General features: G+C 40.6%; 1 protein-coding gene across 1 annotated transcript in view; it reads left to right on the top strand.

Moving 5' to 3' along the window:
* Positions 1-25,995, top strand: part of ITPR2 (inositol 1,4,5-trisphosphate receptor type 2) — a 254,839-nt gene that overhangs the window by 206,208 nt on the left and 22,636 nt on the right. The window contains exons 46-55 of the mRNA XM_072331407.1: positions 2,916-3,023; positions 5,181-5,373; positions 8,011-8,136; positions 10,881-11,056; positions 12,342-12,506; positions 14,652-14,847; positions 16,923-17,015; positions 21,382-21,509; positions 22,940-23,105; positions 24,382-24,542. Coding sequence (XP_072187508.1) covers positions 2,916-3,023; positions 5,181-5,373; positions 8,011-8,136; positions 10,881-11,056; positions 12,342-12,506; positions 14,652-14,847; positions 16,923-17,015; positions 21,382-21,509; positions 22,940-23,105; positions 24,382-24,542 — 1,512 coding nt within the window. The remainder of the gene's footprint in view (positions 1-2,915; positions 3,024-5,180; positions 5,374-8,010; positions 8,137-10,880; positions 11,057-12,341; positions 12,507-14,651; positions 14,848-16,922; positions 17,016-21,381; positions 21,510-22,939; positions 23,106-24,381; positions 24,543-25,995) is intronic.

Genomic DNA, 25,995 nt, shown 5'->3' with positions numbered 1-25,995 from the left:
ATGAAGGAAAGATGTGAAATTACCACTTTAGAAAGCACTATAGTTGCCAAATAATAGAGCATTTATTAAGCAGTTCTGTGTCTTACTGCGGGCCTCTGCTTTATGTCTGGGTTTTCAAATGTTGCTTTTCACACCATTCTTTCATTGATGTTTGACAATTCACAAATATTATCAGCACGTATTATTGTGGCAACCTGGAAGAATCCATCGCACATTAGAACTGCAATGCAAGAGGAAAGTAGTGAACTACCCGTTGCCCTGAGACTAGTCTCTGAAGGTGTAGGTAGACTACAGGAGGTCAGTGGGTACAAAGAGATGGGAAATGGAAAGAAATGATGTTATGAGCACTTGTGGTCTAGCACTACTGTTGTCAGATTTAGATAGATTTCTATTCTAAAATCTGCTGTATCTCCTCCAGCACAGCCAGCAACTCCAGAGCAGGAGTTTCTGACCTGTTCTTCAGATCATTTTGTCTAATGCTAGCGTCAGGAAGCCCCAGCTATATATGGTGCTAGACTCTGTGCACACATCAGCTTAGGACAGTCCCGTGGTTTTTAAATACATAGCTATTGTTCACTTAAAACCTGAGAGTGAAATATGTACTGCATCAGTTCTGTTTCAGATCACCAGCAATCTGTTAAGTCGGTGTGCTGTACTGGTCAGACCCATTATGTCACAAGAGGGCTGAGATGATTTTCCCTTCTACCACATGTGGTAAGGGAACTTCTGTTACTGGCATTTTTCAAGACATACTTTTACGTTAAGAATTATAGACAGTTAAAAGCAGATGAAGGATTAGTATCTTAAGATTTCGTATGTCTTATAAGTGGTATTTCCAATTCTTTGTACGCATTCAAATATATTTTAAAGTGAAGAGTTTTGTAGTACTAATGTGAATTTATGAACCTATATATGTCCCTTTCTCCAAACTGGCAGTCTTTTTAATATCAGAAGAACTATTGATACATCCTTAATTTACCATTTATTAGAAGGCTCATAATCTAAATGGCTGACATAAGAGAAAAGGGATCAACATGCAAGCAAAATTCTTCTGTGCTGCACTGTGTGAAAAATAAAATAAGGGAATATATACGCTTCTATTTATGCTAATTCTTTGCTCCAAGCATAGTGTGACTGCATTCTGTCGAGTCTGTTCTTTTTTTTTTGTGTCTTAGGAATTATAGCCAAAGTAAATGGCATTTGGAGATGGACAATTAAAGTTATTGAGTAACAGAGAGTCTTCAGTTTGAGAAAGGATGTAGACGATAGGGATTTTTGGTAATTTAAGGAAGGCACAAGTAAGAGAGGACATGACATTAGCGTACAGAATGATGAATGATACAGAGAATGTGAATGGGTGCTCTTGCTTGCCCTTTCTTCAGTGCAGAAGCGGAGGGACATTCAATAAAGCTGAAAGGCAAAAAGTAGTAGCACTATTTAAGGGCGGTTTTTAAGCAGTAATTTGTTTTCACAAGATCATCTTGTTTCTTCATGATGCCGGTGCATGTATTGAGGGGAATGCAAGAGACCTGTAGAAAATTAATTCAGGTTTTCCTTCTAAACAGTTGTGAACATATTGCAAAGATTAGTTCATTCTATATGCCTGATTCCTTTTAGCCTTTAAAATAAGTGGAAGATGTGTAAGACAAAGTGCAGGTAATGAGACTATCTATATATTTTCTACATAAAGCAAAAAGTAGATATTTAAAACATTTGTTGATGAGGGAAAGAACATTGCTGTACAGTTGTCCTCCCTGTGATTTTTACGTGTGCCCCTTAAGTATCTTCTTGTGACCCTTTTCAAAAGACTGATATTCTGCCACATTGGCTCAGTGCTTTACTGGAAGGTCCAAGCAGATTTATGTCCATGAGTAATTGGTAGCAAATATATTTATTTAGCAAACTGCTTTATTTCACATACTACAGTTCTTAGCCACATGTGGTGTTCATCAGACTAAACCCTTGTTCCTTCAGTCATTTCCACTGTCCATGTCTAGTCTGTTGTACTAATGTTTGTGTAATGCTTATGACTCAGATCATGGCTGTAGGACTTTTATTTTCACGTCTCCATTTCCCCCATCTTAAAGTGGGAAAACACATAATCTGGGCAAAACATCTAAGAGTTTCTATGTGAAATCAGCTCTCCCATGTAGAGAAAACTGCATGTTTAGGACATTTCCTTGCGCCTCCTGATTAAGTCTTTGTTTCTTGCTGACCTAAGAGACATCATGAGTGCATTTGCTGATACTGTCAATATTAAGCTTTATGCAATTTTGAGTATTATAAATATTTGCAATTCAACAAGATTGGATATATTTTATGAATCATATAATGTATCAATTTTGTAAAAGTTTTTATGAAGAGTTGCCTATTTTATGTGTGTTATGTGTGCTAAATATATGAGCTGTACACGAAGAATATATCTGCCTGCTATTGAAGTTCAGCTGCCTCTGAAATAGTTACGTGTATTTTCATGGCAGCCCTGAAATGCTGTGCCAGAACACGGTGAAGATTAGCTTAGCCACATGAAATAACAGAAAAAAATAAATAAATTAGTTGTATGTGTAATTATCTATTTGGAAGTGTGCAAATTTTATGTCTAAACTTAAGTCAAAAGAAACATTCAATCTAGTTTTTTTATTTGTCAGACACCCTCCAAAACCCATCTAGGCTGCTGGCAAAACTGCCACCTATAAATCTCAGCCAAAGACTTGCTGCTAAGTTTTTAAGACTAAATTATTTCTATTGTTCTCAAATGATTACATTTTTTGTTGCTATCTGGGGATAGTGCCCCACTGGGCTGAGTATATAAGTACGTGGGAATGGGGGCAGGAGTATTTGTGTTAGTTAAGTGGAGATGATAAAGCTGAAAACATAGCAGCAGGACATAAATCAGATTTGTATTCTTTTTCTAGTTGGCTCGTCACAATAAAACACTGCAACAGATGCTGAAGCCAGGGTCAGATCCCGACGAAGGAGATGAAGCCTTGAGCTATTACGCCAATCATACAGCACAGATAGAGGTAAAGAATTGCTGTCTAGAAGACTGAGTATGAAACAAGTTTGCATCTTGTACAGGGCATGTCAACTCTCCTCAGACTTCTGAAAAGCAAGGCTTAATCAAATGTATAGATTATTTATGAGAAGAAGAAAGCTAAGTGCTGTTCTTTTGGCTATGGGAGAAAAAGAAATGTACCTATACTAAAAGTAGCTCCAAGTAATCATTTTACAAAAGCTTTCTTTTGTGTTATCGAACATGTTTTATTAGGGGAGTAATGACTGTGGATAGTACATGTGTCATGAAGTCAAGAGTAATCTTGTACGGTACATCACTCAAATAAATAATCATGAGTTCTAAGACAGTGATGCTAAGTGATCAAATTAAAAGCTTGGCTGCAATACAAAGAGGTTTTGAAGCGATGTAGATATTCAGTATGGCCTTTGTTTAAAAGAGCATGGTTCTGTCTGATGCAAGCACCTTAAGTCCATATTGTCCTGGCTGCCATTGAGGCAGGCTACTGCTGAAGTCCTTCTCTGTGCTAGCCACCAATCTTTTTGCTGCTCTCATCACAGAACCACCAAGGCTGGAAAAGATCTCTAGTCCTACCATCCGCTTACCAGCTATATAGCCCAATAAATGGTGTTCTTGAGTATCACATCTACACATTTCTTGAACACCTCCAGGGATGGTGACACAGTAGGTGGAAGCAACATGGCTGGCTCTGTGGCTGTGGTGGTTGTTCAGAGGGCAGTCAAGTCTTCCTTTTAACATGTTTTAATGTTTTAGAGGCTCTTAAGTTATTACTTAGCAAGTATCAGGTGAGTATGTTGTCTGGATAGGCTGCAGATGTGGGTGTCAGAAGAAGCGCTGTGATCTGCTTCTACCTGACCAGTGGATTTTTACAAGTGTAATTTCTAAGACCTCTTAAAACATCATGACCATTTTAACTGACAAAGCCTGTTTTTCTGGCAAAGGCTTTGTTTTGTAGGCCTCTGCCACCTGGGAGGCTTTTTAAATGTGGAGCAGCATATGCAGCCTACTTCTTCATTTGAGTTCCTGACCAGACTGAAGATGTGCTGTCAGGGTCTTTGACTTGCCATACAGTCCCAAAGCGCAACCACTGGCCTGAGAAATAACTGCTCACCTAGGATACTTCAAAGTAGCCTGTTCAGTTTCACATGATGCGCTTGCCCTTGGGCAGATGTATAATTATCCTTCATCTCCAATGCAAATATGCTTGAATGTGTTATGCTTAAAAATGGCTTAGGATGAGTTTGATTTTTAGTATGTTCTTCTAATAAATATGAATTATAAGAGAGAAAAAAAGGTCCCGATATGCAGGACTATGACTGGAAAACTGAAACTCAGCCCAGAACTGCTCCTAAACCAAATGGATGTTGTTTGATGAAAGCACTCCTTGACCTGTTAGACATTTCAGATATGGCTCCCTGATGTTGGGATATCTCATTTATTTAATTTGAAAGCCATTTAGTCTTCTATTTTTTCCCATAATGCTACCTCTACAGAGACATGGGTCTGGAAGTAAAAATGAGGATTCTAAGCATTTTTCATTGACTAGTAATGCAGACTCCATGATCAGAAAAGGAAAGCCATTTGGATAACGGTGTAGTGAGATGGAATAAAGTCTAACCTGCTCACTGATAGTTCAGATGACTCCGAAATACAAATAATGCAAGTTTTCTTGCCAAGTAAACAGAGAAAGACTGACAAGCTATGGGTTCTCTCTGGGTAACAAGGTGCTTTATTTGCATGTTCACCTTTGCAACTTCTGTCATCATAGAAATAAATTAAAGGTGGGAGTTCCATAATCCATCAGAAAGCTTCTGAACTTCTGCACTGTTTGGTAGAGGAGTTTCATTTCAGTCCACTGCAAAACTGAAGCATTCTAAACTGGAATATTTTTTATGTTTGGGGGAGATTTGGGCCTAGGTCTCAGTCAGGATATATAATTTGTCACTGTATGTTCAAGCAGAATTTTGAAGATAGAAATGCGGTTTTATTTTCTGTTTTAGGATTAATTGACTCACTTTTTGTAATGTTCAAATAATTTATGCATTCATTTATAAATTGTAAGGAAGCTGTGAGCAAAAAGAGCTGTGACAAAATGGTTGAAAGGTCACTGATCTTGAGGAAAAATATGTATACATTTTATTTATAGATTGTTCGTCATGATAGAACAATGGAACAGATTGTCTTCCCTGTCCCTAATATTTGTGAATTTCTCACTCGGGAATCCAAAAGTCGGGTATTCAATACAACAGAGAGAGATGAACAAGGGAGCAAAGTCAATGACTTTTTCCAACAGACTGAAGATCTGTACAATGAGATGAAATGGCAAAAGAAAATCAGGAGTAAGTATTGCTATTTTGAAAAATACCTCAATTGTGTTAAAACCTCACTTTTAAGTCTTCAGATATTTTCAGTTTTACTAATACACTTCTCACGGTTCACCCTGATACTGCAACAGGCAAAGCTTCTCAGAACTCGAGAGAGCTTGGAGGTCAGCTGAGACACTTGTGTGCCACCATAGAAGCGTCATAATATGGAGCAACTACTGATGTGAATAATGTGTTCAAGATGCTGTTCTGGACTGCAAAAGTTAAATGGAAGAACAGATGAACAAGGTGTAGCTCCACTAAACTTGGTGGAGTGGCACCTAATTAAGCCAAGACTTCTAATATTAAACAAAAACATGTATAGCTGAAGATTTGAGGTTTGCAGATTCCTACAAGACCATTACAGTTTTGTTAATATCACTTAAAAACATCTCTCAGCAGAACTTCAGCTGCTTTAAATCTGCATGACTCCCATGGAGTCCGTTCCCTTTTGCCAGTTCACATCATCCTTGCTTGACTAGGCTGCAGTACATCCCCATCTGTGAGCCCAACCTGGTATATGTACTGTGGTACTGGGAGAGGCATATGTGCTTGCTTAAGCTTCAAGGGAGACCAAGCCAGGTAACATGAGTTTCTCCTTTTGTTCACTGGTGGGCATTACAGCTGCTGGCCCTCACCAGGAATGGGACTGCTGCTGCTCCTGCCAGTGTCCCAGGGATGGGGAGCTCCTGCCAGCTCAGCAACTGTCAGCAGAGCCCTAAATATGTATATAAATACATATGGTGTATCACTTTGCTCACTGCAAAAATGCAGATGCTGCTGGGGTGTCAGGTACCAGCTGTTCAGCAGCTCACAGCAGCATTACGCAATTGATTAGGGAGGAAGTGTAGAGCAGGATCTATGGTCAGAGCAGCAGGGAGTTTGGATGCTTAAAGCAATGTGCCTTAATGCAACCTCCTTAATGTGAAAGAAACGAGAGTGTTGGATACAGTGTCTTACAATGTCAATTCTCAAGTTACAATTTTCAGAAGCAGTTGAAAGTTTTCTGTGTGAATCCTGCTGGCCCAGATTCGCTTTCCTTGGTGGCACTGGGAAAAGTTGTGTCTGACAGTCTGACCAGAGTAAAGTTGTAAAATAGATGATTCTAGAATAACTCCCTAACTCTGTTTGGGAATAAAATTCATCATATTGTAGAAAAATTACTCCACTGACAAAAGAAACACAAATTTAAAAAGCCCGACCTTGTACTTGTACCAGACCTGCCTGATGGTATAAGCAAAGAAAACTGGTTTATTTTTATTCAGAACAGAAGTTGCTCAGTTCCTTTCTTCAGTGGAACAACCCATAAGTCTCTGTGTTGTTTTTTGTTGTTGTTGTTTGAAAAGATAATGAAAGTTTAGGTTTGGTTCATTGTTTAGTTGAGTCTGTTACCAGGCAGTCTCTATTGCTGTGATTGACAGATGTCATTTGCAGTGGCTCCAAATGCTTAAATCCCAGCAATGAACAGCACAAGGTTATCACCTAATCACATTTAACCTAATTATTTACCTAATGAGTATTAAAATTTATTTAGACTGAGACAGTCCTTTTCAGTTGAAGGAGTCTGTATGAGAAGTTAGCTGGGTGCAGGCAAATCAAGAGTATGCTCTTCATACTTGCAAGAGTCTCTCAGTACTTTATAATCTAATTGATATGAATACATCATCTTCAAATAGCTGAACTTCTCTGACTAAGGGTTTTCTCAGACCACTGCAAACTTTAAATGTTCATTTGAACATACAATAGTGCAGTCTCAAATACGAAGTGTTTGCCCGGGTCTTAGTACCCTCTGATCCTGTTCCTGGGCTTTTTTCAGGGTTGTTTATGTGACTCTGTACACAAATTCTTAACCCTTTTTTCTTTACTTCCTTATTTTGCTTTTTCTAACTTGGTTATAGGTCCTTCGGAATATAGTCTGTTTCTTTGTGTTCACACAGTACTTCACATTTGAAGGTCCCGGCTTCCTTTTAAAGCTTCAAATAATTTTGATAGTACAGAGCTGTTGCTTAGCAGGTAATCTTGGATATCTGAGAACTGTACAGGAAATAGCTTTCATGGAACCATACTCCACTCAGACCAAATTTTATCTGCTCCTCAAAGTAGATCAAGATATGTTTAGTTTGATAGAGGTGGGGAAAATACTGCAGTTCTGAAGCTTTGCCTATTCCATTTTTCTTTGATGTCATCTGCATAACTGGTCCGAATGGGTCAGCTGGACAACCTGGGCTGGGTCTTCTGGTTGCCTGGTTTGCAGGGTGCCTGAAGTCCAGCTGTTCACTGGACTCCATATTTCCACACGCAGAGGCTACAGTTTCAGAGCAAAGTGAAAGACCTTCACACGAGGTCCAGTTGTAAAACCTCAGCTGAGGCAGAACTTTCTTATATAATGAACCCTATAGAGATTTTGGATGAAAAATCCTGCTTGAAAACAATACTTTATGGCTAGCCTATGTTTATTTTAATTGTTTCTTTACGTTAATTTTAAAGTTCTGCCTGTTTGTTTTGTTTACCTCAGTTTTCTACATTAATTTATACTGTTTAACTCCCCCGAGGTCATTACTGGATTGATGCCTGCTTACTTCCCATTCATTGCTTTTTTTCTCCCCTTTCTAGATAATCCACTCCTATTTTGGTTCTCAAGACACATCTCTCTCTGGGGAAGCATTTCCTTCAACCTTGCTGTATTCATCAACTTAGCAGTTGCTCTGTTCTATCCCTTTGGAGATGATGGAGATGAAGGCAAGTGGAATTTGGTTTTATTTTCCCTTTGATTTTAGATGCTTGTCATTCTAAGGCGACATGGTTATGTAAAACTGCATCTTCAGGTGTGCTTGTTTCTGCAGAAGCCATGTTGTGTCTCCTAGATAGGAACCAGATGTTGTCTGAGATGTACCTGTTGATCTTCAGTGTGTCATGTCCTATGTGACATGAAACAAAATAGACAGAACACAGGAGCTGCTCTGAAGATCATGTAGATTATCTGAGCTTATTCTTTTCTTCTTTGCTTAATTTTTGTCAGATTGCGGTGTATTAATGCACACATTCAGTTACAGTTTCTGAGCTGAGGAAGGGTACCTGGCAGCAGAGGGACGGAGATTCCTTAAAACTGACCAATTTGAGTGACTTGCAGTGTTAAAACGTGGAATGTGATGATATGAAAACTAGCTTATTGACATTGGGTGATTTTATTGGGATAAAAGAGACACTGATACAGAGGACGAAGGCTTTATATAAAAATATGCTTAAAATTTGTGATTCTGTCTCTGCTTCATCACATGTCACAGAAATACAGCAAATAATAAATAATTTCATTAGATAAATGCAGCAGAGCAGCAGGTGGCCTTTTTGAATCCCAAACAAGCTTAATTGGGATAAAGGAGACTGGTAATGGGAGTAGATCCATTCACCTCTGGGTCTTTGATTCATGTTCAGTCCAGCCATCAACGCAACTGAAAGTCACTTCTGTCTGATGGCATGTGAATTGCGCTGCTGGAAACGGACCAGCTTCTAGGAGATACATGTGTTTTTCACAAATACCAGAATTGGCACCATCCAGCATTCCTGTTGGCTGGCTAAACAGAAAGCAGCAGATTAAAGTATATTGGCATGGAGGCCACATTGCACTTTTACCCTGCAGGGTGGGCTCTGCAGGTCACAGCTTTGTTTCTGCAGGGTTCAGCTGTGGAAATGGGAAGCATTTGTATGTATTACTTTCCTGCCTGTAAGCTGAAGAGTCACTCAGAGTGCACACATGCCAGAGTGTAAGAGAAGAAATAAAAGAGTTAAAAATAAACCTTTTAAGCTACTGAATTTTTAGCTAATTTATACTCGAGGAAATCCTCTGGTCTGCAGTCAGTAGGCATTAGTACTTGGAACTGCAGATTTATACGGTATTAGTTAAAGTGGCCTCAGTAATCCAGTGATTTCAGTGATAGTGCATTTTAGGATTCCAGTTCCTAGTGCTTGCAGCAGTAGGAGAGATTTCTGAACAATAAACAATAGGTGTGGCCCAATGGGATAAGCACGGTCACGAGGCAGACTCCTTACTTCCAGTCTCCACCGAAAACTGATCTCAGAGCTGGAGTCTGTCTCACATTTTCCCCCTTCACCTTGTACAAATCCATACTCACATGTCCGAGGTGCTTGGGCTGATCTAATCATCTCAGGAATGCTGCTGCCTTCTGATGGATTTCTGCACTTCTTACATCATATGGCGTAAGCGAAATTGCACTCCAGATGAGGTTTCTTTGCCTTGTGCACATCTGCATGTGTTACATGACACAAAATCATTTGACCTGCATTAGGGAAGAAAGGAAAATTTATTAAAGAAACACCAAGTGCTTCGCCCCTACCTTTCAGCTCCACTTTCAAGCTGTTTTTTAGGATCCATTAAAAATTTCCAGATCTTGTTGGCAAAGAAACTATCCAGCAGAGCTGCCCTTGAATCTCTTGCCAAGGGTATAAGCACTCTTGAACTTTGGAAAAGTTTGGATACCATCTGAATTTTGAGGACGAGGCCTCACCTTATTGTTATCTAATCCCACTGATGCTGCTTAGCTGTGTATCTGCTGCCAAAGAGATACTGTTATTCCTATTGTGATGCTGGCTAAATTCTCTATTCTGTTCTCCCCTGCCACTGACATCTCAGTTTATTAGATAACAGCAGAAGTCAGTGTGTGAGTGTGACGGCACCCCAAGATCTGAATGTGCTTTTTGCATTGGGACGACATGGTGTGTTTGCAGGGCTTTGAGTATAGTAGAAAGGGAAAGCACAGGCTTCGCTCAAATCTTATGGAGAGTCTGGGAGCCATCACCTTGCCCAGCCAGACTCTGAAGGTTTATGTGCCTGCAGGAGCTTAGCAAGAGCAGGGGCCTGCCACCCACCGGGAGCAAGGCGCAGTGGTTTGGCAGCTTTTGGCAGTGCAGATGCTGCTGCTTCTGCCCAGGTCCCCATGGCCACCCCCCACTGTGGCAAGTGACTGGCTTTTGTGCAGATGCAGAGCTGCCTCCTGCTGAATGTCTGCAGCCCTTGGGCAGAAAGCTGCTTCTCTAAAAGCAGGGCACTTCTATGCCCTTTGGGTGGGAACGAGATGCTGTGACATGGTGCCACTGCTGTGCCCACCCCAAGGACAAAACAGTCACCGAATTAGACCAAAGGAGCCCTAATGATCCCTGCAAAAGGGAGATGATGAGAAGCCTGCTCCAGGAACATGGTAAACTATTTCATCTCTGAGCACTACACAGATTTTAATGGAAATTTCATTGGCTGCTCTGATTATATTACCTGTGCAAATCAACGATACTATGATAATAATAGTTCTTACTGCAGTTAGGGTAAGCTGTGGTCAGCAGTTGGGATGCATGAGTTACACTTTGTCTTAGCTATATGGGCCAAGGAATTGATCTTCTGGATCTGTTTCATGGTGAAAAACTGAGTTTCCGAAGATGCGTTTCTCAACTCTCCCATTCTCCTCCCCATACAGGCACGCTTCCTCCATTGATTTCGGTCCTCCTCTGGATAGCCGTGGCACTTTGTACAGCAATGCTGTTTTTCATCTCCAAGCCTGTTGGTATTCGACCTTTTCTGGTGTCTGTTATTCTCAGGTCTATATATACAATAGGACTTGGTCCTACCTTGATACTTCTTGGTGCTGCTAATGTAAGTACTTAAAAAGCAAGAATTTCCCCTTCTGGCGGAGGCAGAGATATGAAGGTCCTCAATTAGAACTGTGCAAAGAACTTCTTTTTCAGGCTCACTGGTTAAGGCAAACAAAAAGATAGTTTCCAGTCATCCCGAAACAGTGATGTCAGCAAACAGAGAAGCTGAGAAAAAAAATAAAAGGATGTTTGGTTTTGTTCACATGCAAATATTTTAGCAATAAAAGTAACGTGAAATTTAAAGGAAATACTGAAGAACAAAAGGAATCAAGTTTACAGCTCCTTGTGTTAAGAGAAGAATTTTCTCTACAAATATGCTCAGCAGAATTGGCACGAATTAGTCAGGTGTTTCTGTGAGCCTAAACCTATATTTTTGAGAAAGGTTTTCAAAGTTAAAAATTCTCTCAGCCCTTTCCCAGATCTCTTAATTTATTCATGGCTGTGTTTGCATGTTTACTGAGCGTTGTTGGATAGGCAGTCACGCTCATAAGTCATCAGTTTAGATTTCTGCCTGAGTGCCGCAGCCCTAATTCAGCTTAGCACCAGGCAGCAAAGTATCAGCTTATTAGAATCTGTGAAAATTTTGCATGCTCAAAGATAACCCAGGCATGTAGTCTGAGGTAAAGGCAAGCAAGTAGTGCTTGTCTGTGTCAAATCGGTGAAAGAATAAACACTCTGAGTGCTTATTGCTTGTCCTGGACTACCAAACACCCCTTTTTTACGTACTTCTGTAGTGCTTCTCACATGCAGGCAAAGCTCAGGAGCAATGGCAAATCTGTTGCTGGTGCTTAAAAACCGTTTTTCAGAAATGTCATGAGTACTCTTAAAGGGGATTTTATTCTGAAAAAATACGGTCTGAAGGAAATGGGAGATCTTCCCACCTCCACACATGCTGTTCTGTTACTATTGTTTTCTTTGCAATTGCATTTATAGCTGCTCCTGAATGGTCTCAGGTCTGAACTCAGAACTGTCAGGAATTCACTCCCCAGTTGTTGTTTAATGCCTTACAATGTTAATCCCACCCTGCCTTCTCATGTAGAGATCTATCCCACTGTACGGACACCCAGTGCACTGGTGAAGGGGTGATACACTTCCACTTACCCCGATGGACTCACACCCAGTGTGTCTTGGAGTTGGATTTGTCTCATTTGAACTTCAGCCATCTAGAAGTTGAGCATTTGTTCAAAGTAGCCTATCTGCAGTTTTTCATTCTACAGCAATGCGAGCAATAAATAACAGCGTTTTTTTCTGGCAGAGTAAGCCTGGTCTTTCTTTACCCCCCACAGCTTTGCAACAAAATAGTGTTTCTGGTGAGCTTTGTTGGAAACCGGGGAACTTTTACTCGTGGCTACAGAGCGGTCGTCATGGACATGGCTTTTCTCTATCACGTGGCGTATGTCCTGGTCTGCATGCTGGGCCTCTGTGTGCACGAATTCTTCTACAGTTTCCTGGTAAGTGTGTGCTTCTGTGGAGGGGAAAACTTTGCAAAAATAGAAAATACCGTTACACATATGCAGCTGTCTTCAATTTCTTCCTGACAGACAAGCCAAATCATGTGTATTTATAGTGTGCCGTTGTGTTGCTGCCCCATAGGAGCTGCTGTTTTCATTAGAACCTGCTTCTGTTGGGAGTTACTTTATCTGTTTTAGAGGTGACAGTTTTATGTTTCTTTTCATAGTTATCATACAGCCCACTTCTTTCTTCTGTCCTTCCCCAACATACCTTTATTCAGTGTGTGTTGTTCCTGTATCTTGTGTCACTTGTGTCTTCAGGCTGTGATCTGTCTGGGGCAGGAATTGGCTGCTGTTATTATGCTGAATATCCCACCCTTCTGTACCTGTTGCAGTCCAATAAACAAAAAAACTACTTGGGGAATAGGTATGGCATGCCTCTGGGGTAGCAGGAAGATTCATCATATTAAATGTATGCCACTTCAATTTTCTTTTGTTGCCATTACCCGGATAGAATGCCTTTTTATAATATGATACAGGTGCAGTGAAAATGAATCATACAGAATTATGCTAAACTCAGCTAACTGCTCCCTTCATGCTGAATGGCAGTAAAAGGGGTTTTGCTGCTCTTGTTTTCTCATCCTTTTGCTCTATGCTGAAACATGAAACTTTTAGGGAGATAGAATAAATTGTGGTCATTTATATGTATTCACTATCCCACTATTATATTTTTCTCAGCTTCCTGAATAGGGGCTAACTAATGTCTCACAGGAGTGTGTTAAGCACTCCAGAATTAGGGGTTCAGCCCTTACTCTCTCCTGCTGGAGTCAAACTTTCCAGGTCAATATCTTGATAGTAAAGTCAGCTTCAAAGTAGTCAAGATTTTGAGGCTTTAGCCGCAAGGCCCTTCTGAACCGTATACATCTCTCCTGCTAATTAATGCCTGCCTTCAAAAATGCGCAGCAAATCATGTTACTGCTTCAGTGAGTAAGGGATTCTCTATTGTGAAGTACTGATGTGCCATATAGTTTAGGAAACATTTTATATACTTACTTCTAAGGCAACGTCTGTGAACAAATGTTCATGATTCGTGGATAATTATCCACATTCCCAAATGACTTACAGGTATTCATTCTGTAGTGGAAATATTCCAAACTCTGGTGTTTGTTCTTCATCTTAAGCTTTGTCTTATATGGGATGAATGATAACTGTCTTTCCTCTTTCTTCCTTTATTATTTATCCTTTGACAAAGCTGTGGATTTCAGGTCTTGTGAATTGTGACTAATACCTTCTTCTGTGGACTGTTTTGATCAATCACAGTGTCACTTTTTATCTGTAATCAGTGTGATTGGAAGTGGAAATACATATATTATAGATAAGGTCCAAAGCACTATAACAAATGAATAGAATTGTAAGAGAGGAAAAAAGGCAAAAGCTGTAGGTTCTTGAAAAGCACTTATCACATTTAATTGCTATTTTTAGGCCTTTGATGTTATCTTCATGTATACTTTTCTTTAAATACCAGGAAAGCACACAGTGCAGGGTAAAAAAGAATGGAATTTTGGGCTTTTGTACAAACAGTGCAATGAATTTAAGTTTGTCCTAAAAAGAGATGGCCCAAATCCTTGCTCATGTGAGTCATTTTTAAATGATCCCGTGAGCTCAAAGAAACAGCTTACAGACATGTAATTACTTGCTTGCACAAGTATGTTTTTCAGATGCATCCCATGTGTGTTCATCAGATGGGACATAACATGAAAAATAAATTTGTGGATGTAGATGGAGACACTGTTATTGAATTTTAATCTAGCCTGGTTTTGAATATGAGTAAACAATGGCTCTTTTTGGTCACCACTACCTGATTCTGAACCAGGTTCCTATATGAAGTATACCTTTTAGCTTTCGATTTTGCTATGATCTATCTTAACATTTCAGGTTTTGTGCTTGATTCTCTCCTCCTGTATATGCATCCCCAGCTCCCATTGAAATCAAGGTGGATTGTGTGTTTATGAAGTTAAGACTTCAGAACACGGGTAGATGTTGTGTTTCAGCAGTTCAAATTGTGTTCCTATATAGGATTTATATGTACTCTGTATGTCGCCTCATTTGTATTCATTTTTTTCCTCTACATTATTATATTTCCAGCTGTTTGATCTAGTGTACAGAGAGGAGACTTTGCTAAATGTGATAAAAAGTGTTACCCGGAATGGTCGTTCCATCATCCTCACTGCAGTGCTAGCACTCATCCTGGTTTATCTCTTCTCCATCATTGGGTTCCTCTTCCTGAAGGATGACTTCATCATGGAGGTCGACAGGTTGAAAATCAGGACCCCTGTTGCAGGTATTGCTTTTTATATTGAAATTTGCTTCCAAAATACACCCCTCTGTCTGACTAACTTAACTTTGCTCAAAGGAAATTTTAATGGTATTTTTGTGTCTTGCGGAAGCCAAACTAACTCCATATATCTCAGGACTAAATTAAGACTCAATGTAAAATTTCATGCTTAGTTGTTTTTGAGGTTTTCCTATTGAAATACTAAAATCTAACAGTCATGGCTGATTTGCTGTGTTTTCTTTCCTAACTACTGCTAACATTAAAAAGATAGACATCTACATTTCATAAGTATTATGAAGAGCAACTCAAAGTGGGTTCTGTTGGTTCTGATTCCGCCTCAAAAGCAGTGCTTATGTTTTTCTCTGTACTGCGTGAGGCACATAATCTTAGCATGTTCAGTAAGTGTGTTCCCCTGATTACTATTTAAGCTTCATCCAGCAAAAATTTATTACAAAATGTAGGTTTCTGCTGATAGATTTCCTGAGAGCATCTTGTAAATTCAGCATATATTTTAGAAAATACACACTTAGTGTATAATCTTGGTTTCAGTCAAATAATCAGAAGGTTTTTAGCCAGTTTTTAAAGCACGGGGATTTCAGCTTCTTAGGATGAGAGATTTTAGCAGCATGGACAGAGAGTTGCAAGCTCAGTTTGCTAGAAAAAAAGCTTGGTCTGGTGCACTGAGATCTATGTACATGCTACCGACCAGCCTACTGGGAGCAAGGGCAGAGAGGTAACTGTCTGCATAGAGAATTATTTTCGGTTAAATTCCTAGAGGAATGTTTTTCCCAGTGCTGAGCTTTCCAGACATGTATGTAAACGCAGAACAATTAGTAGGAGCCAGCCCAGATTGTGTGCACTCTTCTTTTTCCAGCCTTCTCCTAACTCATACTTCAGGACCTACTGTACGCTAATGAGGCATAGCTTATTCATGACTTACGGGCATAGGGGAGTATGATGTACTTGTATATATAATTGGTACCATGTAAGAAAAGGAACTTAACACATTTCTTTAACAGACCTTACTTTTTGTCACTGATCATTGTCAAAGGGCTAAGATGACTTATACTTGATTTACCGTTCACCTGGGGTTGGAACTTATAATCTGAAGATTCACTAAGAAAAATAGTTGCAGCTACCTTAGAAGAAAGGAGGCTAGGTTACACGGAACACTGGAATGATCCAGTGCAGAAGTTACTGTGTGATTATGTTTCTTCAGTTGGGTTCTTAGCAGGTTTTAGTGGTACACGTGTGTGTATTCTTTTTGGCTTAATGCATTGCCATTTCTGATCAAAAACAGATCAAACAAATATGATGATGGTATACTGACAGAGCATCTTGCATCCCAAGAAAAGTGCTTTAAATTTTCTCCTTGTAAAGTAACAGAGTCAGAGTGGATGTGCTTTCTGTGTTACAGAGATTTTCTTAGATTTCTACCTTGGTTGCATCATTTTGCCTTCATTTTCTCTCTGTAAACCTTTTTGTACCTCTGATTTGAAATGCAGAAAATTGTTGAAGATGCACAAGACAAAATTGGTTTGATAAAATCAAGTGAATGAATGCGTTTACCTACTTTGGGAATGTTAAATTAGTGTTTTACTCAAAGCCATACGTATTTACAAATGAGTACCAAACTGTGTTATAATCCTTGAAAACTCTTAAATATTCTACGCTCAGGATAACTGAGCATCAGCCTGGTGTCCTTCTTGTCAGCTTTTGTGAATAATTTATCTAATGGTTTTAAAACTGACATTATTTTTATATCTGACAGCTGTTCCTTGCTTTGAATATATTTTGTTTCAACCAGAAGAAGCAGCATTTGATGTAGATTCATTAATTTCAGGAGATGAAATAGGAATAGCTGTGGTGCACAGTAACTATAAAACTGTGTTTTTGTTCCTTGTGATCACTTTGAGCTGTTGATGCGGAATGTTTGAGGAGGGAGGAACTGGTGGTATAATTTGTTCTTCTTTTTCTTCTCAACTTTTCAAACTGGTGACTCGCTTCTAGAAAAGTACTGATTTAAGTATTTCTATCAGTTCAGTGTCTGTCTTTTTGTCAATATTCTGCTATTTCCTCAGGTATTGGTGAAGTCCCAACTACAACCCTCACATCAATGATGGGGGCCTGCGCGAAAGAGAATTGTTCCGAGAGCATCCCTATTATTAACTCAGGTTAGTACAGAAGTTTCTCAAAATTGATAATCAATTGGAACAGAGGAGTCTGTGTGTTATTGTTACGGAGACTGTGTGTGATAAGTGATTATCGTTGTAAGTCAGAAGCACTCAACTTCTGGAATGCTCAGAGCTTAGCTGGCAACTCACCTGTAATTGACGTGCTTCCCACACCTGATTGCAATTGCAACAGCATGAGTTTTGTTATTAAAATAGTATGCTGAATCATTATGCATCAACATACAGGTTTCTTGTCTTTTTTGTTCTGGTGTTGCTGAGAGAAAAAGCTTGCTGCTTACTTGTAGCATTCTCACCTGCACAGAGTGAGCCACCATTTGATCCATTTAGGGCTGCGTGAGTTTATTTTTATGGTGTAGCATTTGATGGCAAGCTTTTGTTTCTGCTTTTCCCATGTATCTAGGCTGAGGTTGTAGTGTAGGCAGAAAACCTAAGAGCTCAGATCCAGGATGAGGTATGCCTTAATGAGTTACCGTGGCTCAGTTTAGCATGGGTAGCAGTACATCTGTGCATTCCCAGCTTGTGGAAAATGCAAGGAAATGAAGCTGTTATAGGCAAGTTCTGATTCTTTATGCTTGCGGCAAGTGAAAAGCATAATTGCTGTAGTTCAGCAGGTGAGTTGGTCTGGTCTTTACTTTGATACTTGCATTATGAAGCTGATCTGTATATAGAAGGACCCTGTCAGCTGTAAGTATGCTCAGTTAAAATAAAAGGTCTGTACACTGTGTGCTACTGGGATCAAGCCAATTACCAGACGTTGGGTGGGGAAGGAACTTGCTGAAGATCAAGCTGACAACATTCTTTGCCCTCTTTTGTTGTTTGAGGCAACAGGATCACTCAGGACCTCTTAACATTGGTGCTAGTCTATCTCTCCTGCTCTCTTCCCCTGGCACAGTGTAATTGTGGTATTTGGTCTTGCACTGCAGTTGTTGTATTTGTTTTAGTGCAAGTGTGGCCTTTGCAGGGTGAGTGTGCATTGGATGGTCTAAATGGGTGTCCAGCCTTTTGACTTGCCCGTGTTGCACAGAGTAAAAAGGAATTGTCTTGGGCTAATGTTTTGAATCATAGAGTGAATCATAGAACGGTCTGGGTTGAAAAGGACCACAATGATCATCCAGTTTCAACCCCCCTGCTATGTGCAGGGTCGCCAACCAGCAGACCAGGCTGCCCAGAGCCACATCCAGCCTGGCCTTGAATGCCTCCAATGATGGGACATCCACAGCCTCCTTGGGCAACCTGTTCCAGTGCGTCACCACCCTCTGGGTGAAAAGTTTTTGTTGTTGCTGAGTGGTAGCTGAATGCCTGGGGCCAGGCTGGGCCAACTGGTGATGGCACAGTGACAGGCAGCAGGCCACATTACAAGCTGTCCCAGACTGCATGTGGCCCATGGGCTGGACATGCCTGGTCTACAGGCTTAAACCTCTCCCTGCTGCACTTGCTGTGGTTGCTGGGGGCTGAAGATGAGGACTTGAGTGCTCCCTTCCTATCCTGTGTTCCAGTATAACAATTTTACATGCTTCCTTCTTCCCCTACTGATTTTGAACTTTTTGTTTATTTATTTATTTATTCATGAGGGTGAAGAGTGTGCAGGAGAGGGCTATAAAAGCAGGCATTTTCTCCCCAGCAGATTTATAAACAAGTGTGTAAACAGGCCTCATAAACAAAATGGGAAGCTGTCTGACGAGGTAAGGAAAATAGTCTAAAAGCTATTGCCAAGGCTACTACATTCAAAAAGTTATCAATCAGTCAAAAGTGATACAGCTTATCTTTTGTCAAGTTCTTTAAAGGGCAGAAATCTCACTTTTCTTACTCTTTGACTACTGTTTCTTTAAAAATTAAACAATAATGGAAGAGGGCTATATGAAACATCTAATTACCCTCTCAATCTTGAACTGCTTTTATTCATTCAGTGATATTAAAGACAACATTCAGGAAGAGCCATTTTGCTCATTTTGGCTGATGGATAAGCTCAGAAGTAGTGTGAGTTTACTGGGGATCTACCTTCTGTCCTTTCCTGGGACAGTTCTGCCTTCTGGCAAAGACTGAGTGCAGTAGAATGCCAAGGCAAGTCAGCCTGGGAGCTGAAGGGATTTGTGGTGTAGCAGCATAAAGAAGTTCACTTCTGTCTGTAGGATACATAAAGTGTTTTTAGTGACATTTCAGGTCCACAGTGGAGACGTAGATACATTGCTTTTTAAATCAGACCACAGCAAGTCATTTGTTCTGATGAGGCCATGCTTCTACCTTAAGTTTCACCAGTTGAGCCTGAGCTCAATCATTGCTTATTTTGGTAATGGAGTTAACTGAGAGCCAGTTGTCTCTGCTCAGGGAGCATCCTCTCTCTACAGCCTGCTTCCTCCACACTGCATTGAGCTTTCAGCCTAAAAATATTCTGTCTCATTCTTATATGGAATCTCCCACTCCCAAAGGTATTCCCATATCACTTAAGTCTTTACATGGGTGAAGTGCTTAATCTGCATAGTCCAAGTGGTCCATAACACCATTTCAAGCTCCAGATCCACTCCTGTTGGTAACGTGGGCACAGTCTGTGTGTATGTGTGTAGACAGGAGCTGTGTCTGAGCTGTGAGCACTAGGGCAAGCCAGCTGGGGCCAGACGTGTGGCAGCAGGGTTACCCAGCTCTCACATCTGCTGTTTCCAGCACCTGACCCTAGTCTTGTGAGAAGCAAAAATCTTGTTCTCTAGGCACATAAGGGAAATAGAAGCTGTGGCTTGTATTAAGTATTTGGGTGTTGTTGTTTTCTGTTTCTCTTGTGAATAGTCATCTTCTCATGTGCAGAGTTTAGTTCCCAAAACACCCACAGAGTAATGTTTGGAAAAAGGAAATTGGGACAGGATGCAAAAGTAGAGGAGACGAGTCGATATGACTGAGGTCACGGTGTGAGTAAAAATTATCCAGATGCAGAAGAGGGGGGAAAAAAAAGGTTTCATTGTTTCAATCCTTTCAATTCCAATATTTGAGCAGTTTTGGGGGAGTTTTTCTTTGTTTCTGTTTTTTTACATCTGACATTCTTTGCGGTAGCAATGTTTGGAGTGACTATATAGATCAACAGGGAAGTCTGTACCAGTATCTGCTTTTGCTTTTCTTTTTCGCCCAGTATCCCTTCAATTAGGAATTCTTTTCCATTGCATTTGCTTGTGTATAAAAAGCAGAGGATGCCATATCAGTTCCTGTATCTTTCACAAAAACCACAATTGAGGAACCCAGGTTTTAGATCCAAATTGCTTGTCTGCAATGTGAATGCTTTCAGTCAGTTTGGTGTATCAAAGACTATCTCAGTGCCTCAGATGTGGTGGTTTGGGGCTGTTAAATATGCTTTTTCAGTTAACTATCCCAGCAGGCTGTTGTTATTTATTAAATTGTATTACAGTAAGTGTGTGAGGCAAACCAAGTGAAAATTGCTGCCTTCACCGCTTAATCAAATGTATCCCTAAAGAGAAAGGGAGAGAGAGGCAGGATAAGCAGCAGTTATAGCCCTGACTCTTCAGCACAAACTAGCAAGACGCAGGAAAAAGCTCAAGCAGGGCTCTTCAAAAGGAGGCTGCTGATGCAGCCACAGCTTGAGAGTGCGTGGTGGGAGGAATTCTGGCCAGGGCAGAGCGAGTCCCTCTGGGACTTGTGTTCCAGCCCAGTTTCTCTGCACGTTCAAATACCTCCTGCACAACAGTATCCTCTGTGGCTCAGCCAAAACCATGCGGCAGCTCAGCAGCGGCGATAAGAATAGAATCCAAGTTTTCAGGCTGAGGTCAGTGAGAGTCTTTCATTTAATGTATATCAGACCTGCGCTGAGGCACGTGCGCTGGTGCGCCAGGGGAAGATCACGGACAGATTTACTGATACAAAAGCCAGTACCTCCTGAACAATTTGAAATGCTAACATGACTTGGCTTGTACATAAGTAGGTAGAGGAATGATTTCACAGGAAGACAATGCTTCTGTGAATGTGCTTCTAATTCTGTGTTTATGTTGCTTCTCTTTTGCACGTCAGCTGTGCACTTTGGAGGCCCGCTGAAAAAGCAGTCATACTGAAACCAGTGGGAGTATCCATAAGGGAAGGGATACTCCCATGACTAGAGATGACAACTCTGGTCATTAACAGTTACTGCTTGGGATTTTTGCTGTCTCTTCAGGGTAAATGTGGCTGCTGCGCCTAGGAATGTCACCAGCAGTGACATGCAAATGTATAGGGATGGTCATTGAAATTGCAGCTAGAGGATACAAAAGGCAGATGTATTGCAGTTACTCTCTCTCATTGAGAACTGTGACTTTATTTGATGAGTGATCATTTGATATTCTGATTCATAAAGGTGCTCTTCTCCTCTTTATAGGTGAAGAAGAGGAGGATGGAATTGAAAGGACCTGTGACACCCTGCTCATGTGCATTGTGACAGTATTAAACCAAGGCCTGCGAAATGGTGGTGGCGTGGGAGACGTGCTCAGAAAGCCTTCCAAGGATGTAAGTGTTTTGGCTGAAGAGATGCATTACTCCCTGTGCATCTCATGAATGCCAAAGTCAATTTTGGAGGTTATAGACTGTATTTTTATCTGGCCTGCTCTAATGTCACACAGTTGATTTATCCGTGTAATTTTTACATCTCAGATGGAATACTTAATGGGAAGAGCTAAACTTGTCGTGATGATGTTACTTGAAGAAAGTAACCCTAGGCAGTCATTTATCTCTTCTGGAAAACTGGAACCTTTCATGCACTGCTAAGAAGCGTTGCTGGATTGGATCAGTTTACTGTTACATTAGGAATTATAAATTCAAACTTTTGAAAAGGATTGACTGATAAGTTCATGTCAAGACTTCATTCTAGTACATAAGGTGTACATAAGGCCAGATCCTTACTTACAGGCTAGGAGGTTCTGCAGGCACCACAGCCCATCCACGCGAAGTTTTGGATGCTTGGAAACTTGGAAAATGACTTTTGCCACCTAGCAGTAATGTGGTGCTAACTAACAGCATTAAAGAACGTCATACAAGTTACAAAGTTACCCAAAGGAATGCATGGGAAACTGAGAAGATCAGTGGCTTCCAAGACCGCATCATGGTGAACAGGATCTGGATTTTATGTTTCTCCTTCTTACGCTGAGCGTTGTCTCCTGTTTGCCGCAGAACAACTTAGCTATTTTATTAGAAATGTTAATGAGAGTGCAGTCCAGACTTTGCAAGAAGGAAAATAACGAAGATATGAAAATACAAAACTGTGATGAAATGGGGGATGTGAGCACTTCAGAGCAATGTGTGTGCATGTACATGTTCTACTCCGGAAAGACACAAGCTTGGTCTGCCCACTCTGAGCCAGCTTTTAGCCAGGTGACTGGTTTAGTGTTAAAGCCATTAATACACCATGTTTGGGCAGAGCATGTTAGGCTACTTCAGCCTTGGCATCACATGAGCGTGCTCTTATTGTTTCCAGTTGTTGAGTGTGCAAATTTGGCAACAATCTGGAAGATTCCACAAGGACATTCCATTAGCATGTTTCCTTGAGCATATACCTATATGCCACAATGTAGCATTAAGGGTTATTGTAGATCTCAATTGGTACTAGAAAATGCAAGTCACTGTAAGTGTGCTGGACAGGTAATTACCTTCATTAGAGCACTAGAGTAAGGCATCTACACTGCACCTGGAACACAAGCCAGTCTCTCCTTGATTTGGAAAACTGCATAAAGGACAACAGGAGTCCCAAAGAGACAGGAGTACATGCAGCCAAGTCTTTGCTTACTCATACAGCTAGTCCCTCTCTATGCAAGTAAGATTAGCAGAATTTGGCATATGAGAAGAAAGATGCATAGCTCTGCTCGAGCTAATGTGAAAATGTTGTTTAATATTTTAGACGTTTGCTATTTTTGTATCTTATTACAACCTTATTATTGTTGCAGGAGCCCTTATTTGCTGCTCGAGTTGTTTATGATCTTCTGTTTTATTTCATTGTTATAATTATTGTTCTGAACCTAATCTTTGGAGTCATCATTGATACATTTGCTGATCTCAGGAGCGAAAAGCAGAAAAAAGAGGAAATACTGAAAACAACATGTTTCATCTGTGGTAAGTTTCCGAGCTATTAAGACATTTTATGGGTAAAGGTTTAAAATGAAGTATTTGTCAATTAATAGAGTGAAATAAGGGGTGGTTATCTTCTGAGAGGAAAGCCTGTAAAAATGTCAGAATTTGGTTCCAAATTTGTTTGCTCTCAGCAGGAAACAGATTTGGTTTAGGAGTCAAAAGATAGCTTTGCCGAGAGGTGGCTTCACAATCTCCACTTGGGGTCTGAGGGAGAACCGTGTTTCACGCTCGCATTGTCACTACTGATGGAGATGGTGCAGCTGCTGAGTTTATTTCACATGTAGCATGATGCAGATGAAAGTACAGCTTGCTATTTCACAGCACAGTGGATTCCAGAAGGGTAACAACAGGAAAATCTGCCTTTTTCAGAAGATGACTTGAAACAGGGAACCAAAAAATTAAATGAAAATCATCCTCACAAAGACCATGGGTGAACTGCACTTATTTTGAGGTGCAGCCACAAAGAGGGGCAGACCTTCACTCCCCCAGGGGACATTAGAAATACCTTCTTTTTGGTAAGCTGGGAGTTGTTTCCATGGTTGTACTGGCAAGGATGAGCACTGTGCAGAGTTTTAGTGTCAGCAGGAGCCCCTACAAGAGATCCAAGGAGGAAAGCTGTAACATGAAGAAAAATGTTGGTGAATCCTCTCCTTTCTCACTATGGCATTCTTCTTCAGAGATCTGAGCAGATTTAACAAAAAATAGAATGAAATTCTTACAACTGCATCTCTGTAAAGACTGTATTTCTGCAGAGCTGCAGACTCACCTTCACTGCTAGGTTTAAGTGCACAGCAATCCCACCGCAGCTTAAGTGGAACTACTCACATGCTTGGTGCTAAGCACGTGTGTAAATCTTTGCAAGATCAGGACTGCGATTGCATGCTGTGTGCTAACCAGTATATATTTAGAAAGGATCGGAGTCAACACTTGTAAAGCACTTTATAGCCTTCAGCACAGAAGGCACTGTAAAACTGTAACTTATTTATTATACTGTTATTGTTATTAAGGGGAAATATCACAAAAGAGAATAAACGTTGTGCTGAAAGAATTCTGTCAGGAATGCCTTCTGGCCTGGTATTTCTTGCCTGGCATTTACTGTATGTGGTTATAGCTTTTGAATTAAGACCCTTCAAATTCATAATCCTTCAAATTAAGTTAGGTTCCTTTCTCTAACATATTTAGCCAGTATTTTTATATATATATATATTTTTTTTTTTTTTAATTATTTTTTTTTTAACTATGTTCATGTCTTTTGCAGGACTGGAGAGAGACAAATTTGATAACAAGACAGTTTCATTTGAGGAACATATAAAGTCAGAACACAACATGTGGCATTATTTGTACTTTATAGTTCTTGTCAAAGTGAAAGATCCAACAGAATACACTGGTCCAGAGAGCTATGTGGCACAAATGATTGTGGTAAGTCAATTTGGGCACGTGCTTTATGCAATGGCTGAATGTTCCTTGCAGCATGAGCAGACCATATCTGTCTTTTTCCCTCTGCCTGAACAATGGGAGGCATCGATCTGTGTTTTTAAAGATCTTTTCACGTGTCTTAGACAGTCTGCAGCAAAGCCCAGTCTTAAACATAATGAAAAAGATGAAAGCGGAGGCCACAGTCTCTAGTTTGGCTTTCGTGCTCTCATGCTCTGTGGTTTCCGCTCCCTCATTAGCCAAACCAGAGGCAGAGGAGCATGCATCATAACATCTGCTACTGCTTTGTCCAGGATCTCTGGGCTGCTGTCCAGAAAAATAATGTCTCCTGCTGAACAGCGGAGCACGAGGTCAGTGTTGAGGGCTAGCATTTTCTCCTACGGCTGCTCTGAACAAGCTATTGAAAAGACCAAGATGAGCTTCTGCAGGGATTTTAAGAGCTGCAGAAACTGCATCATGGTGCAGTGAGTATGACTTGGATTCAGAGAGAAAAATTTGATGACATGGGAGCACGTAGATGCTCAATTGCATTTCATTTCTAGCTTGCTGCCAAACAGGGTGCATTCCTGTGAGAGAGAAGGCTGGTACCAGTGTTTGGACTTCATTTTTTAATGACTTCCACAACATCCCCATAAAGAGCAGTATTCAGGTGGCCTTCTTACTTGTTGTGATATTCTGGTGCACCATTTTGTTCCTGTGGATTTCCTGGCAGTTATTGCACTGCCAAGGGCTCTTGCCAGGATCTGTGGTTGCAGAGCTGGCATATGTCTGAATCTCCAAGGGGAGTGTAAACAAATACACATCAGGCTACTGTTTATGCATTTCTACAGCCACATTTCTTATTGAGAGTATCTACTCTGTTATCCTTCATTGAGCCTTTGATTATACATGTTGCCCAACCTCACAAGTGAAGTTCTGGGTGCTCGTACAGTCCTCAGCCCAACCAAGGGGAGGAGAGATGGATATCCTTTAATTTCAGCAGTCTGAAAATCAGGCACCTGGCTTAAATTGGTGCCAACTCCCTGCCCTGATGGTGAAGAAAGCTGGATCATTTTACTCTGCCTTAAGATAGGTGTTTAGGATGGTGGTGGTGACACACCATGGCAATGCCTTTCTCACTCCACAGAGGGTCTAAATGATCAATTTAGACAAGGCACCAAACTGGGAGCTGGCTGAAGCTAGAAGAGAAGACTCACACAACACATTTGTGAGTGCTGTTACTGCTACACAGAAGGCAGTGTGGAGGGTCATGGGAATTTAGTGTTCAGGTACAGAGGAATGGCCTGTATCCATGGAACTTGGAACTGCCAATCCTGTTGACCAGCTCCGTGCATTTATGCTGTTAGGCAATAATGGATCTCCTGCTGTGTAATGGGCGAAATAGAAAAGCTAAAACAAAAGCTTGCACCCTATGTTCCATTACAGGAAATTATTCGTG

This window comes from Excalfactoria chinensis, chromosome 1 (assembly GCF_039878825.1).
Source record: "Excalfactoria chinensis isolate bCotChi1 chromosome 1, bCotChi1.hap2, whole genome shotgun sequence".
Classification (NCBI taxonomy): Eukaryota; Metazoa; Chordata; class Aves; order Galliformes; family Phasianidae; genus Excalfactoria; species Excalfactoria chinensis.
The sequence above is the reverse complement of the archived record's forward strand: the minus strand, read 5'-3'. Positions and strand labels throughout refer to the sequence as shown.